This window comes from Brachyhypopomus gauderio, chromosome 17, assembly GCF_052324685.1.
Source record: "Brachyhypopomus gauderio isolate BG-103 chromosome 17, BGAUD_0.2, whole genome shotgun sequence".
Taxonomy (NCBI): domain Eukaryota; kingdom Metazoa; phylum Chordata; class Actinopteri; order Gymnotiformes; family Hypopomidae; genus Brachyhypopomus; species Brachyhypopomus gauderio.
Genome location: NC_135227.1, coordinates 16,180,356 through 16,195,811, shown reverse-complemented (window position 1 = coordinate 16,195,811; position 15,456 = coordinate 16,180,356). Strand labels below are relative to the sequence as shown.

Genomic DNA, 15,456 nt, shown 5'->3' with positions numbered 1-15,456 from the left:
ACACACACACACAGCTTTCACTCATCTGCCACATCCGCAGCACAAGAGCTGGGCAACAACACTAAACTCAAGTCTCTCTGACCAAAGGTCCGACGGTCAGGAGCCCAGGCAGAACACCATCTCCCTCCTCTACTCCCTCCCAACACCACCACCACCACCACCACCACCACCACCTGGTCCAGCCCGACTGTAACGGACGCTGATATCTCAGCCCATCTGGCACTCACACGCGTTGGAAACGAGACGTTTACCAAGACAGCTGGTCGTGGAGCTCCGAGCTGGGCACCACTCCCTCACCTCACAGTGGTTGTCCAGCTTGGTCATGGAGATGTCCAGGCCCTGGTGCTGCTCCTTCAGCTGGTCGTATCGCGCCTGCCAGCGGTTCAGCTCCAGCTGGGCCTCGTTCAACGACGTCTTCAGCTCCTTGGACTGCAGCTGCAGACCGTCGTACTCGCGACGCAGCTGTGTGTGCGTCTGCGCCAGCCTGCAGCCACACACACACACACACACACCTCAGACCCTCGCACAGGCAGTGTTTAGTGGGCAGATGTAAAGAGAGCAAAGCGACAGGTCAACCACTCAACAGCTACAAATGAAGGAATCATATCCAGGGCGTGTACTTCCAGATCACATGTACTGAAGGGTGGCCAATACGGATACTGCAGTAATGTGTAGTCAGCAGCAGGGGGCAGCACTAGTGGTAGCATACGCTGGGAGCAGTAAGGGTGCGTGCGTGGGCCCGTGTGCTGACCTGTCCATTTCCTCCCTCAGGTTACGGTTCTCTCCCAGGACCACAGTGTTCTTACGGATCTCCTCCTCCAACATCTCCCTCTCTCTCTGCAGAGAGGCTTCCAGCTCCTCCATAGCGTCTTTCTGCTTTAGCAGCTGTGTGTACCTGGCGCGCGCACACACACACACACACACACACACACACACACACACACACACACACACACACACACACACACACACACACACACACACAGTGAAATGAGCCTCCTGTATCAGACTCGAAATGAGCACTTACACACATTCATACATCACAGCTTTGTATACATACATTTTGTATACAAAATATACATGCACACGCTTGTGCAAGCGCACACACACACACTATGGATAATGATTTAAGTGGGAGTGTTACTAATCGTTATTGGGGGTGGCGTTAAAAAAAGTCATGAAATATTGAGAGCACTTGACATATGGTGGGCAGAGCACAGTGCACTAGCCCATTAGGCCATGAACCCTCATGGCTGGCTGGTATCACAGCTGACTGGGCCCCTGACAGGCCGTCCTCCAGGGACCAACTACTGCATTATTCATGAGGAGGAGGGGTCAGGTGCACTAAAGCTCCAGTTCCTCGTGTCAACAGGACTGCATTTCAATATGGCAGTATGGCAGATTCCTACTGAGTGGCATGGAAGCCGCACACATGCTCATTAATGTGTGACGTGGTTGTGAATAAGGACTAGCACTCTAACCATGTCAATCCCAACAGAAAAGAAATTACCCCAGCAGTGGCAGCACAGAATAACAGCATTACCACCGAATAGCAGCAGGGGGCAGCAAACACACCTGGCCTTGAACCAAGACCTTTCATGAGGTAAATGTATTCTCCTAACCACCAGCCATCACACTGCCCTCTCCATTAGGGGCTGCTGCGTGTGTTTGATATGCGCCCCTCACAGCGTTTGGGGGGGGTTCATAGAGGGCTTCACGCCATCTCCTCGCAGCAGGGAGGGGGCAGCCCCTTTGACCACAGGTCCGCTCCCGATGGACCTGTATACCCTCCCACTACGGAGGTCCAGTCAACACAGCCTGTGACGGCAGGCACAACACACGGAGCACAGCCTCCGTCACAGACAAACTGATAAATAAATAAACAGATACGCAGACTGACAGGCAGTCAGAGAGGCTCATTTTCTCGTCTTCAAGTCTGTGCAAAATGCTCAGCAATGCAGAGTTCCTGATCCTAATTTAGCACCGAAAGCTACAGTCTAGAGCAGGGGCGCCCACACCTTTTCAGCTTGCCAGCTACTTATAAGATGACCAAGTCAAAATTATCTACCTACAATAAAAAAGCTAAACAAATGTATTTATTCTATATTACCACTATTTAAGTTATTATTACTATTTAATATTGTGTATTTTTTCTTTCCTTTTCCTTTTTTTCCTTTTAGGATAAATAAAGTATTTTATTTATTTTTATTTATAAAGTATTTTAAAGAATCGCTAATTGTAGTGATAATTGTAACTGTATTCCTCGATAGCTGGTGAGCTTTGATTGAAGATAATTTTTCCGATTTGTTTTTAAAGTCTCTGAACAAGGAATTAGTGGCTTCAACAAATGCCTCTTATCATCTCTACGTCTTGGAAGGACTTCTTGTGCTTAACAATTAAGTTACTCACCCGAAATGATGCTTGAACAGTCCGAAAATGACGCTCCACATTTCCCTTCTTTGGTTTTAGGCTTCTTACTCGGACCAGCTACGGCACTCATGTTATACCGTTTGTTGTAGTTAGTTTAAATAACTTGGAGGCTAGCTATGCAGCAAGGTAACCGAACAAGTTAGCGCAGTTTAACGCGCGTGCGTAGGTTTGGCTACCCTGTATATCAATCAAAAGACAACGGTCAGTGCAGACGGATGATAGCCTGTCATTCATCCCTTACATTTTAATGTCATGCGATCTACCCTCACTTCCTTCACGATCGACCAGTAGATCGCGATCGACGTATTGGGCACCCCTGGTGTAGTGACTTTCGAGCTATGGGCTTCTGTGGTCAGAAACAGACCCACTGATGAAGCTGACGTGACCACACAAATCTGCTATGGCCTCTGACCATACTGTAATACGGTGATGGTAGTGAAGTGGGTGGTGCAGGGCGGGTGAGGATGATGATGGATGAGGGGTGGAGGCGTGGGGTGGTGCGTACTTGGTCTGGAGCGTGCGGTACTCCTGCTCAATGGCCCGCTGGCTGGCCTTCAGCGTGGCATGCTGGGTAATCAGCTGCTCGTACTCGGCCGCCTGCCTCTCGTGAACGGCCAGCAGGCGCTCGTGGTCGTGGGCGGCGGCATCGCGGGCCGACCGTGCCTCCTCCCACTGGCGCCGCAGAGACTCCGCCTTCGACTCCGCCTCCTGCAGCTGGGCCTGCAGCTGCCCGTACTGAGTGGCCAGCGAGGAGTTTTGGGAGCTCAACGTGGAGTTCTCCACCTACACACACACACAGATATGTGGAGAAAGAGAAATGTTACTCCAGGGTGAAGGGTCAAAGGTGAAAGGTGGCACAGAGGCCTCCATCGATGCCACAACTTCATCACAACTGTCACTTCAAGTCACGCTGAAGGTCAGGAATTCCACAGCCCTGCTGACCACCTCCTACAGAGACCACTGAACTCTCACACCATATGTGGACATCACGAAGGAGCCCAGGGCAGCCCGGAGGAGGGTGTGGGCCCCGGGAGGAGGGTGTGGGCCCCGGGAGGAGGGTGTGGGCCCGGCCGTGGTACCTGCAGCTTGGCCGTGTCTTTGTGCAGGGCGGTGTTGTGCTCCTGCAGCGTGGAGGCCTGCTTCTGCAGCGCCAGCGCCTGAGTGTTGAGCTGTGAGTTCTGGGAGCTCAGCTGCTTCATCTGCTCCTTGAGAAGATGCTTCTCCGTCTCCAGGGCTGCATTCTGAAATCACCATGAGAGGATCAAATACAGACATTACTGCATGGGGAGCAGGACAGGACAGGACAGGACGAGAGAGAGAGAGAGAGAGAGAGAGAGAGAGAGAGAGAGACAGAGAGAGAGAGACAGAGAGAGAGAGAGAGACAGAGAGAGAGAGAGAGACAGAGAGAGAGAGAGAGACAGAGAGAGAGAGAGACAGAGAGAGATCTGTGTGAGTGAGGAAGGTGTCTCACGCTCTTCTCCACGGTGATCATGTGGTCTTTGAGCCTAAGCAGCTCGGCCGTGGCCTCCCTTTGCTCCCATGTCTCGTGCACCGGGCCCTGCCGCACAGCCTTCTGGGACATTTCGGAGTGGGCTGCTTCCTCCTCCTGCCTCTGCCTGAGTGCCTCCAGGGTCTTCTTCACCTGCAGAGGAGCAGGAGGGGAACGAACAGGTGTGTGAGAGCATGTGTGCGTGTGTAAAAGTAACTGCATGAGTGAAAGGTGGCACAGAGGACACCTGTGTGTGTGTGTACGTGCGTGAGCTCTATGTGGAGCTGCTGGTGTGGTGTATATATGTGTGTGTGTGTGTGTGTGTTCGTGTGTGTGTGTGTGTGTGTGTGTGTTCTCACAATGGTGAGCTCCATGCGGAGCTGCTGGTTCAGGCTGCTACTCTCCTCCAGACGGGACTCCAGGCCCTGGACCTTCTCCTCCTTCAGCTCCAGGCTCTTCTTCAGCGTCGACTCTATTTTGGTCTCCAGGATTTTATATTTACTGAGGGGTCACACAGGATTTTTTTTCAATGTTGAGATTGCAATAGAAAATATATGTCAAATATACCTGGACAGCAGACACTGCCTTGGGTCATTAGATCAGAGCTTATAGTTATAGTGTGAGCTGGGCTACAGATATAGTGTGAGCAGGGCTACAGATATAGTGTGAGCAGGGCTATAGTGTGAGCAGGGCTATAGTGTGAGCAGGGCTATAGTGTGAGCAGGGTTACAGTTATAGTGTGAGCAGGGCTATAGTGTGAGCAGTGTTACAGTTATAGTGTGAGCAGGGCTAGTGAGAGCAGGGTTATAGTGTGAGCAGGGTTACAGATATAGTGAGAGCAGGGTTACAGATATAGTGTGAGCAGGGCTACAGATATAGTGAGAGCAGGGTTATAGTGTGAGCAGGGCTACAGATATAGTGTGAGGAGGGTTATAGTGTGAGCAGGGCTACAGATATAGTGTGAGCAGGGTTATAGTGTGAGCAGGGCTACAGATATAGTGTGAGGAGGGTTATAGTGTGAGCAGGGCTGCAGATATAGTGTGAGGAGGGTTATAGTGTGAGCAGGGCTACAGATATAGTGTGAGGAGGGTTATAGTGTGAGCAGGGCTACAGATATAGTGTGAGGAGGGTTATAGTGTGAGCAGGGTTACAGATATAGTGTCAGCGGGGCTATAGTGAGAGCAGGGTTATAGTGTGAGCAGAGTTACAGATATAGTGAGAGCAGGGTTATAGTGTGAGCAGGGCTACAGATATAGTGTGAGCAGGGTTATAGTGTGAGCAGGGCTACAGATATAGTGTGAGGAGGGTTATAGTGTGAGCAGGGCTACAGATATAGTGTGAGCAGGGCTACATATATAGTGAGAGCAGGGTTATAGTGTGGGCAGGGCTACAGATATAGTGTGAGCAGGGTTACAGATATAGTGAGAGCAGGGTTATAGTGTGAGCAGGGCTACAGATATAGTGTGAGCAGGGTTATAGTGTGAGCAGGGCTACAGATATAGTGTGAGGAGGGTTATAGTGTGAGCAGGGCTGCAGATATAGTGTGAGGAGGGTTATAGTGTGAGCAGGGCTATAGATATAGTGTGAGCAGGGTTACAGATATAGTGAGAGCAGGGTTACAGTGTGAGCAGGGCTACAGATATAGTGTGAGCAGGGTTATAGTGTGAGCAGGGCTACAGATATAGTGTGAGGAGGGTTATAGTGTGAGCAGGGCTACATATATAGTGTGAGCAGGGTTATAGTGTGAGCAGGGCTACAGATATAGTGTGAGCAGGGTTATAGTGTGAGCAGGGCTACAGATATAGTGTGAGGAGGGTTATAGTGTGAGCAGGGCTACAGATATAGTGTGAGGAGGGTTATAGTGTGAGCAGGGCTACAGATATAGTGTGAGCAGGGCTACAGATATAGTGTGAGCAGGGCTATAGTGTGAGCAGGGCTACAGATATAGTGAGAGCAGGGCTACAGATATAGTGTGAGCAGGGCTACAGATATAGTGTGAGCAGGGCTACAGATATAGTGAGAGCAGGGTTACAGATATAGTGAGAGCAGGGTTACAGATATAGTGAGAGCAGGGTTACAGATATAGTGAGAGCAGGGTTATAGTGTGAGCAGGGCTACAGATATAGTGTGAGCAGGGTTATAGTGTGAGCAGGGCTACAGATATAGTGTGAGGAGGGTTATAGTGTGAGCAGGGCTACAGATATAGTGTGAGGAGGGTTATAGTGTGAGCAGGGCTACAGATATAGTGTGAGGAGGGTTATAGTGTGAGCAGGGCTACAGATATAGTGTGAGGAGGGTTATAGTGTGAGCAGGGCTACAGATATAGTGAGAGCAGGGTTATAGTGTGAGCAGGGCTACAGATATAGTGAGAGCAGGGTTATAGTGTGAGCAGGGCTACAGATATAGTGAGAGCAGGGTTACAGATATAGTGAGAGCAGGGCTACAGATATAGTGAGAGCAGGGTTACAGATATAGTGAGAGCAGGGTTACAGATATAGTGAGAGCAGGGTTACAGATATAGTGAGAGCAGGGTTACAGATATAGTGAGAGCAGGGTTACAGATATAGTGAGAGCAGGGTTACAGATATAGTGAGAGCAGGGTTATAGTGTGAGCAGGGCTACAGATATAGTGTGAGCAGGGTTACAGATATAGTGAGAGCAGGGTTATAGTGTGAGCAAGGCTACAGATATAGTGTGAGCAGGGTTATAGTGTGAGCAGGGCTACAGATATAGTGTGAGGAGGGTTATAGTGTGAGCAGGGCTACAGATATAGTGTGAGCAGGGTTATAGTCTGAGCAAGGCTACAGATATAGTGTGAGGAGGGTTATAGTGTGAGCAGGGCTACAGATATAGTGTGAGGAGGGTTATAGTGTGAGCAGGGTTACAGATATAGTGTCAGCAGGGCTATAGTGAGAGCAGGGTTATAGTGTGAGCAGAGTTACAGATATAGTGTGAGCAGGGCTACAGATATAGTGTGAGCAGGGCTACAGATATAGTGAGAGCAGGGTTATAGTGTGAGCAGGGCTACAGATATAGTGTAAGCAGGGTTATAGTGTGAGCAGGGCTACAGATATAGTGTGAGGAGGGTTATAGTGTGAGCAGGGCTACAGATATAGTGTGAGCAGGGTTATAGTGTGAGCAGGGTTACAGATATAGTGTCAGCAGGGCTATAGTGAGAGCAGGGTTATAGTGTGAGCAGAGTTACAGATATAGTGAGAGCAGGGTTACAGTGTGAGCAGGGCTACAGATATAGTGTGAGCAGGGTTATAGTGTGAGCAGGGCTACAGATATAGTGTGAGGAGGGTTATAGTGTGAGCAGGGCTACAGATATAGTGTCAGCAGGGCTATAGTGTGAGCAGGGTTATAGTGTGAGCAGGGCTACAGATATAGTGAGAGCAGGGTTATAGTGTGAGCAGGGCTACAGATATAGTGTGAGCAGGGTTACAGATATAGTGAGAGCAGGGTTATAGTGTGAGCAGGGCTACAGATATAGTGTGAGCAGGGTTATAGTGTGAGCAGGGCTACAGATATAGTGTGAGCAGGGTTATAGTGTGAGCAGGGCTACAGATATAGTGTGAGCAGGGTTATAGTGTGAGCAGGGCTACAGATATAGTGTGAGGAGGGTTATAGTGTGAGCAGGGCCACAGATATAGTGTGAGGAGGGTTATAGTGTGAGCAGGGCCACAGATATAGTGTGAGGAGGGTTATAGTGTGAGCAGGGCTACAGATATAGTGTCAGCAGGGCTATAGTGTGAGCAGGGCTACAGATATAGTGTGAGCAGGGTTATAGTGTGAGCAGGGCTACAGATATAGTGTGAGCAGGGTTATAGTGTGAGCAGGGCCACAGATATAGTGTGAGGAGGGTTATAGTGTGAGCAGGGCTACAGATATAGTGTGAGCAGGGTTATAGTGTGAGCAGGGCTACAGATATAGTGTGAGCAGGGTTATAGTGTGAGCAGGGCTACAGATATAGTGTGAGCAGGGCTACAGATATAGTGAGAGCAGGGTTATAGTGTGAGCAGGGCTACAGATATAGTGAGAGCAGGGTTACAGATATAGTGAGAGCAGGGTTACAGATATAGTGAGAGCAGGGTTACAGATATAGTGAGAGCAGGGTTACAGATATAGTGAGAGCAGGGTTACAGATATAGTGAGAGCAGGGTTATAGTGTGAGCAGGGTTATAGTGTGAGCAGGGTTATAGTGTGAGCAGGGCTACAGATATAGTGTGAGCAGGGTTATAGTGTGAGCAGGGCTACAGATATAGTGTGAGCAGGGTTACAGATATAGTGAGAGCAGGGTTATAGTGTGAGCAGGGTTATAGTGTGAGCAGGGTTATAGTGTGAGCAGGGCTACAGATATAGTGTGAGCAGGGTTATAGTGTGAGCAGGGCTACAGATATAGTGTGAGCAGGGTTACAGATATAGTGAGAGCAGGGTTATAGTGTGAGCAGGGCTACAGATATAGTGTGAGCAGGGTTATAGTCTGAGCAGGGCTACAGATATAGTGTGAGGAGGGTTATAGTCTGAGCAGGGCTACAGATATAGTGTGAGGAGGGTTATAGTGTGAGCAGGGCTACAGATATAGTGTGAGGAGGGTTATAGTGTGAGCAGGGCTACAGATATAGTGTGAGGAGGGTTATAGTGTGAGCAGGGTTACAGATATAGTGTCAGCAGGGCTATAGTGAGAGCAGGGTTATAGTGTGAGCAGAGTTACAGATATAGTGTGAGCAGGGCTACAGATATAGTGTGAGCAGGGCTACAGATATAGTGTGAGCAGGGCTACAGATATAGTGTGAGCAGGGCTACAGATATAGTGTGAGCAGGGCTACAGATATAGTGTGAGCAGGGTTATAGTGTGAGCAGAGCTACAGATATAGTGTGAGCAGGGCTACAGATATAGTGAGAGCAGGGTTATAGTGTGAGCAGGGCTACAGATATAGTGTGAGCAGGGTTAGTGTGAGCAGGGTTACAGATATAGTGAGAGCAGGGTTATAGTGTGAGCAGGGCTACAGATATAGTGTGAGCAGGGCTATAGTGTGAGCAGGGTTATAGTGTGAGCAGGGTTACAGAAATAGTGAGAGCAGGGCTATAGTGTGAGCAGGGTTACAGATATAGTGTGAGCAGGGCTATAGTGTGAGCAGGGCTATAGTGTGAGCAGGGCTATAGTGTGAGCAGGGCTATAGTGTGAGCAGGGCTATAGTGTGAGCAGGGCTATAGTGTGAGCAGGGCTATAGTGTGAGCAGGGCTATAGTGTGATGACCTGCTTCAGATTGATTAGCCCTTTGAACAGTCAAAACTTGGGCTATGAATACTGAGGCCACAGGAAGACTGGGGTCATTTCCTTATAGTCCTCTTCCAACCCAATGTTTGTTTTTCTTCCAGTGATTCCCCCACACCACCATGTTTAAAGGTTGCAATACAAAATCTGCCTTAGGCAAAAATGACTCCAAAGAATCCATGCAAGAGCAACCCAAAACAAGCCTGCGTGCACACACACGGCACACACACACAGACACTCCCACTATCACCCAACACAGAGACATATCCAAGTGAAGATGGCACGTGATTGGTCTATAACTGTAAGCGATTAGCGGATGTTCACACATCCCTGAGCACTAATGGCTGTTGTGGAATGCGAGTGATCCCGTCCAGACTTGTTAATCCTCTGATCACATGTTACAACAATGCAGTTCACTTCACAAGACCCAGTTCTACAGGACTGACTTTAATATCGAAAGAATGAGAGAGAGACACAAAGAGACAGACAGAGACAGAGAGACTACTGTAACACTTAAATTACATGCTGCTTATACAAAATGGCCTCTATATGATTACTCATGCAGAAAGCCACACTGCTGTTAAGTAAGGGCTTTGGTCTGGGGCACCATGTCTGCCAGTGAGCGTAAATGTTACTCTGTAGCCCAGAGCGTGGCTACAGGTGGAGCTCAAATACTCTCAGAAGCACACTGAGTAAAAAGGATGAAGGCTTGAACATGACTGGTCAAGACAGAGAGAGCAGATACCAGCATGAAAGCTCCACCGTGTGGGATAACGCCCTGAATCCATCAAGTGAAGGGAAAAATAAAAAAATTAAAAAATAAAGTAAAAATTAAATAAATTTATAAATGAAGTAACGTGTGAAACGCCTCCTTCATGTATCGCGTATGTGGGGGCGTCCCCGGAGACGCCAGGAGAGGTGTCACCTGTCCACTCACCTGTCCTCACTGCTGTGCTCCTCCTGCAGGAGCTTCTCGCGGTTCAGCCCGATCTTCTCCAGCTCGCTGCTCAGCATCTCCAGCTCGTTACACTGCTGCTGGACATGGAGCTTCTCATTGACCAGCTCCTGAGGAGAAGCCACGCAGCGCCACAGAGATCAGCACACCAGACCAGCCCGACCAGCACACCACAGACCAGCCCGACCCGGCCAGCACACCACAGACCAGCCTGACCAAACCAGCCCGACCCGCCAGCCCGCCACAGACCAGCCCGACCCAACCAGCCCACCACAGACCAGCTACACTACCAAACAGGCTTCTTCTATGTCTGTACGTGTGCACACAGCAGCCTGGCTTAGTTTGTGTAAGAAACCAAACACAAATTCAGCTAATTTATTCCACTTATAGCCACTTTTACTTCACTCAACTCCAAAGTAAAAGACATAAACGCACATACTGGTCCTGCAGTTTAATCCTTTACTACCCAAAGGCTACTAAGAAAGCTGCAATGTTTCCATCTGCCCCCAAAAGGGTGAGACTGCCTCAGTCTGGTGTCAAAGCAGCTATCACACATGTGGAGTATCAAAACTATACTCATCATGTGTACGTCAGCTTCTGCTAGGCCGGTGTGCGGTACCTCTCGCAGCATGGCCAGAGTCCTCTTGTCCATGGTGGCCTGTTTCTGCAGCTCCTTGGTCTCCTTCTCCATCTCCTTCACTCGGCTGGAGGCCTCGCGGAGCCGTACGAGCTCCCTGTTGGCGGCCGCGCTCTCCTTCTCCATGGTGGCCACCTTCGCCGAACTCTCCTCCAACGCCGCCTCCGTCGCCTCCACCTGCTGCCTCAGCCTGCGCGTCTCCTTCTCCAGTTGCCTCCTCTCCTTCCCGGCCTGGGCCAGCTCCTGCTCGGCGCTCAGCCGGGCCCTCTCCGCCTCCTCCACGCGCCCCACCGCCTGCCGCCACTCCTCGGCCTCCCGCCGGAACGCCTCGGCCCGGGCCTCCGCCTCCTGAAGCTCGGCCCGGGCCCCCTGGACCTCGGCGCCGCGGGCGTCCAGGCTGTGCCGTAAACGCTCCTTCTCCTGCTCCAGCGCCGACCGGCTGAGCTCCAGCCGCTTGACCCGGGCCCGAGCCTCCTCCGTGGCGGCCCGCAGCCCGGCGTGCTCGGCCTCCAGCTCCTCGTGCTCGCGCTGCAGCTGGTCCAGGCGGGCTGCGGAGGCCCGGCTCGCCTCCAGGCCGCGGCGCAGCTCCAGGTTCTGCTCCTCCAGCTGCCGGCGGTCGGCCTCCAGCGCGGCCAGGCGAGCCGTCGTGCCCTGGGCCGCGTCCGCCTGCTTACGCAGCCGGCGGTTGTCCTGCTCCAGCTCGGCGTTCTCCCGCATCAGCTCCTCCGAGCGCTCTCCCGCGATGGCCACCGTCGCCAGCTCCCTCTGCAGCTGCTCCCGGCCGCGCTCCAGCCGCACCACCTCCCGCTCCAGCTCCTCCGCCCGCTCCGCCCTCTCCCGCGTGCCCTCCAGCTCCTTGGCCGCCTGCCGCCTCTCGGCCTCCAGCCGGGCCAGCCGCGCGCCCGTCTCCGAGATGGTCTGGTGCAGCACGCGGTTCTCCGCCTCCACGTCCCGCACGCGTGCCTCGCTGTTGGCCTGCGCTCGCTTGTGCAGGGAGGTGACCTCCTGGCTCAGGTGCTCCTTCTCCTGCTGCAGCTCCGAGACCTTACACACACACACACACACCCACACCACACACACACCACACACACACCACACACACACCACACACACCACACACACCACACACACCACACACACCACACACACCACACACACCACACACACACCACACACACCACACACACCACACACACACCACACACACACACACACACACACACACGTTTGTAAGCACCCAGCAGTCAGCTCTGCACCTGCCGTTTCCAGTTGTGAAGTCCGTTACCACTAGCAATCCTCACCTGCTTGTCTCGGTCTGCCTGCAGGCTCTCGCATTCCTTCTCCAGCTTCTGCTTGTCCTTCAGAAGCTCCTCTCCTAGGTTCTCCAAGTCTTGCGTGGTCTGCTTCTCCTGGACCAGCTGGGTCTGCAGCCACTCAAGCTAAAATCCAAACAAAAAAAGATTAAGTGCCTCTAATCTTGATCTCACGAGGGCTGAGAACCTGCCCGCCCCAGATGGAAACATCAAAACTAACACATTGGCGTACCTTCTTGCTGAGGGTCTGGTTCTCCTTCTCCAGGTCTACAGCGTGGACCTGGGCCTCCTCCAGGCTGTGTGAGGACTCCCGGAGCTCCTGAATGGTGCTCTGCAGGCTCTGGTTCTCCTTCTCCAGCTTCAGCAGGCGGCTGGACGCCGTCTCGTTCAGCTCGAAGACGAAGGACTTGCGTGCTGTTGGGAAGAGGGAGACACGGGCCTGGAAACATCGCCTTCCCACTGGAGGAGTCTCTCAGCTCCAGGGTGAGCTCATATCGTCCTTTACAGCGTCATATTTATGACGTAAGAAGAAAAGGGCGGCAAGTGGTACAAGAACATCTGCATATAAGCGAGCTTGTTCTAAATGGTAACGAGTCATGTGCTTGTTCCAGATGTGTGTTCCAGATCAACACAATCATGCTGGACCATGAGGTTTTTCTCAGATGAGGGTAAGTTTGGCAGATTCTCTCTAAGGAACAAGATGGTGTGAGCTCTGATCTGTGTACATGTGTGTGCGTATGTGTGTGTGTCAGACTAACCATCGTTGACCTCATTGTTCTTGACCAATTGCTCCAGCTCCCAGCCCAGGTGAGCAGATTCATTCATGCTCTGCTTCTGGGAGATCTCCAAGAGCATGTTCTCCTCCAGGAGCTCCTCCAGACGCTTCTTATCACTGTCCCGGTCCTGTGACACACACACACACACACACACACACACACACACACACACACACACACACACACACACACATCAGCAGGTGATCTCTCACAGCACCCGTCTCTTATGCGCACACCTGCATTCACGATCCTACTCACAATCTCCATGTCGTGCAGTTTGGAACGCAAATGCAAGTTCTCCTTCTCCAGCTCATGCAGTTTGTCACAGCGCCCCCTAGCTGTGCTCAGTTGCTCCTCCAGCAAGGCCTTCGTCTCTACCAGGGTCATATTATCCTCCCTCAGCTCCTACAGGACAGACCACAGTACTTAGCAGACGAGCAAAAAAAAAAAAAAAAACAGATGACCAGACGACAGACGTGCATGACTTGCAGCCGTGTCTGCTCAAGAAGTTTTCGGCGGCCAAAGCCCCAGTACACAAACTAGCTGCCAATACTAATCCAGAGGCCGGTGAGAGCCCAGGAGAGCCTAGGAGAGACCAGGAGAGCTCAGGAGAGACCAGGAGAGCCCTGAAATGGAGGCTTGAGAGCAGCGGAGTGACGTCACCTCCACGCGGGCCTTGTAGAAGTGCACGTCGTGCAGTTTCTCTTTGAAGCGAGCAAGCTCTGTCTCCAGCCTGTCCACCCTGGCTGCACGATCCCGCAGGGCGTCCAGCTCGTCCCGGTACACCCGGGCCGACCGGGCCTCCGCCAGCAGCTGCAGGTTCTGCACATAAACGGTAACCCGTCTCAGACGAGCCACGTTGTGCACTCCACATTTGTTGAGGTTGGGTGCGTGGTGCAGTGTGTGTGTGTATGTGTGTGTATGGTGTTGTCCACCTCCTGCTTGAGTCTCTGCATCTCCGCGTCTAGCCGCTCCAACTCGTTCTTGGTGTCCATCAGCTGTTCCACCTTTTCCTCCCTGTGTACAAGAGCAGAAATATACCAGATGCACTTAAAACATCACCCAGCACCCAGAGCGCTTACGGAGACGTCTCCAGCCTTTTCACTGCTAGCTGGGCACTGAAGAGAAGATGCCAGGGTTCCTCTACAAATTCTTTGCAGTGACTCATAGCCCTATGCTCTAGAGGCGTATAAGGGCGATATTCACTGGAGGAATGTGAATCAGCCTTGATAAGGTGAGATGCAGCACGCTTGGTACTCACAGCTCTTGGCGTGAGCGGCGCAGTTTGGCCTTGGTGTCGACCAGCTCCACGGCCAGGTGCTGCCGGTCCTCTGTGGAGAACTGGGAGGGTCTCTCGGGGCTGGAGAAGCCCACTGGGCTGGAGGGGCGCTGGGATTGCAGGTAGTCCCTCTCCTGGGTCAGCTCCAAGATCAGCTAGCAAGGAATAGAGCAGAACGGATCATTCAGTCACGTCGGAGTCAATCAGGGTTCTGTTTAATAACCATAATTGCATCGGCATTGGCACCAAATGTCAATGGGAACCTCAGGACAGGAGTGCATTGATCTAGGACAAATGCAGACCATCATGGGTCCCCGAGGCCCAGATTAGAAACCTAGGCTCTGAGCGAAGGGATTCGAGACAGGAAGTGAAGTTTCTTGCCTCGGAGCATTCGTCCCGCTCATCGATGAGTTTGCGGAGATGAAAGGCCATGGTGCGGGAGACATGGTCCAGCTCCTCCACACGTTCCTTCCCCTCCTCCAGCCACTGAAGGTCCAGAACGTTCTCCTGGTTTTCGGTCACCTGCATGAGGAGATCTCCTCAGTCTCTCACAAACACACGCCATGCCCATACCTCTGATAATTCCTTTGGAGGAACACTGTAGAGGATCCAATGACTACACTCACCTCCTGGATGTGGGAGACTATGGCTGCCTGTGTTTCAATGTCTAGTAGCTTAATCTTCTCAATGATCTCCTCTTTGCGCTCACACTACAGAGGGAGGAAAGGAGAGAGAGAGAGAGAGAGAGAGAGAGAGAGAGAGAGAGAGAGAGAGAGAGAGAGAGAGAGAGAGAGGTCAGTGCTACTACACAAAAGTCATGCTCCCTTGTCATACGTTTCATATTTCAGATAAAATTATGATGTTGAGACAGTTAAATGCTTTACAGAAGATGAAAGACGATTCCAGACACTTTGGTCTTGAACATGAAAGCAACAGCAAAGGTTCTCTGTAGGCTGGAGGTGGAGATTAACTGACAGAGTCCAGCACAGGATCAAGTGAAAGGCCCCAGGAGCTGTAACGGCATTCTGGCCCATGATACCATCTCAATCTGTGCTGCGCTTCACACTCTCCAACCACACAGTTAGAGTCGGAGCGCAGGAGGACGAGTGTGCAAGACACGGAACTGGTATTGGGAAAATGAGATACTTGTGCTAATTGGGGGTGTGTGTGTGTGTGTGTGTGTGTGTGTGTGTGTGTGTGTACGCTTGCATGTATTGGACTGAGAAGGGATAAGGGCCAGCATGTTCAGACAGGCCGAGCTGAGGGCTGGTTCCTGGTAAGGGCGTGGCCGTGTGGGTG

The 15,456-nt window shown here is 51.6% G+C and overlaps 1 protein-coding gene across 1 annotated transcript in view; it reads right to left on the bottom strand.

Annotated features, from left to right (window-relative positions):
• ccdc88c (coiled-coil domain containing 88C) overlaps positions 1-15,456 on the bottom strand; it is a 46,817-nt gene that overhangs the window by 11,544 nt on the left and 19,817 nt on the right. Inside the window, exons 6-22 of the mRNA XM_076979227.1 lie at positions 14,784-14,867; positions 14,539-14,679; positions 14,140-14,312; positions 13,814-13,895; positions 13,542-13,700; positions 13,137-13,283; positions 12,861-13,005; positions 12,335-12,516; positions 12,091-12,228; positions 10,772-11,833; positions 10,135-10,262; positions 4,279-4,420; positions 3,902-4,072; positions 3,510-3,671; positions 2,936-3,213; positions 752-895; positions 298-484 (exon numbers count right to left, since the gene is read on the bottom strand). Of these exons, the coding sequence (XP_076835342.1) occupies positions 298-484; positions 752-895; positions 2,936-3,213; positions 3,510-3,671; positions 3,902-4,072; positions 4,279-4,420; positions 10,135-10,262; positions 10,772-11,833; positions 12,091-12,228; positions 12,335-12,516; positions 12,861-13,005; positions 13,137-13,283; positions 13,542-13,700; positions 13,814-13,895; positions 14,140-14,312; positions 14,539-14,679; positions 14,784-14,867 (3,525 nt within the window). The remainder of the gene's footprint in view (positions 1-297; positions 485-751; positions 896-2,935; positions 3,214-3,509; positions 3,672-3,901; positions 4,073-4,278; positions 4,421-10,134; positions 10,263-10,771; positions 11,834-12,090; positions 12,229-12,334; positions 12,517-12,860; positions 13,006-13,136; positions 13,284-13,541; positions 13,701-13,813; positions 13,896-14,139; positions 14,313-14,538; positions 14,680-14,783; positions 14,868-15,456) is intronic.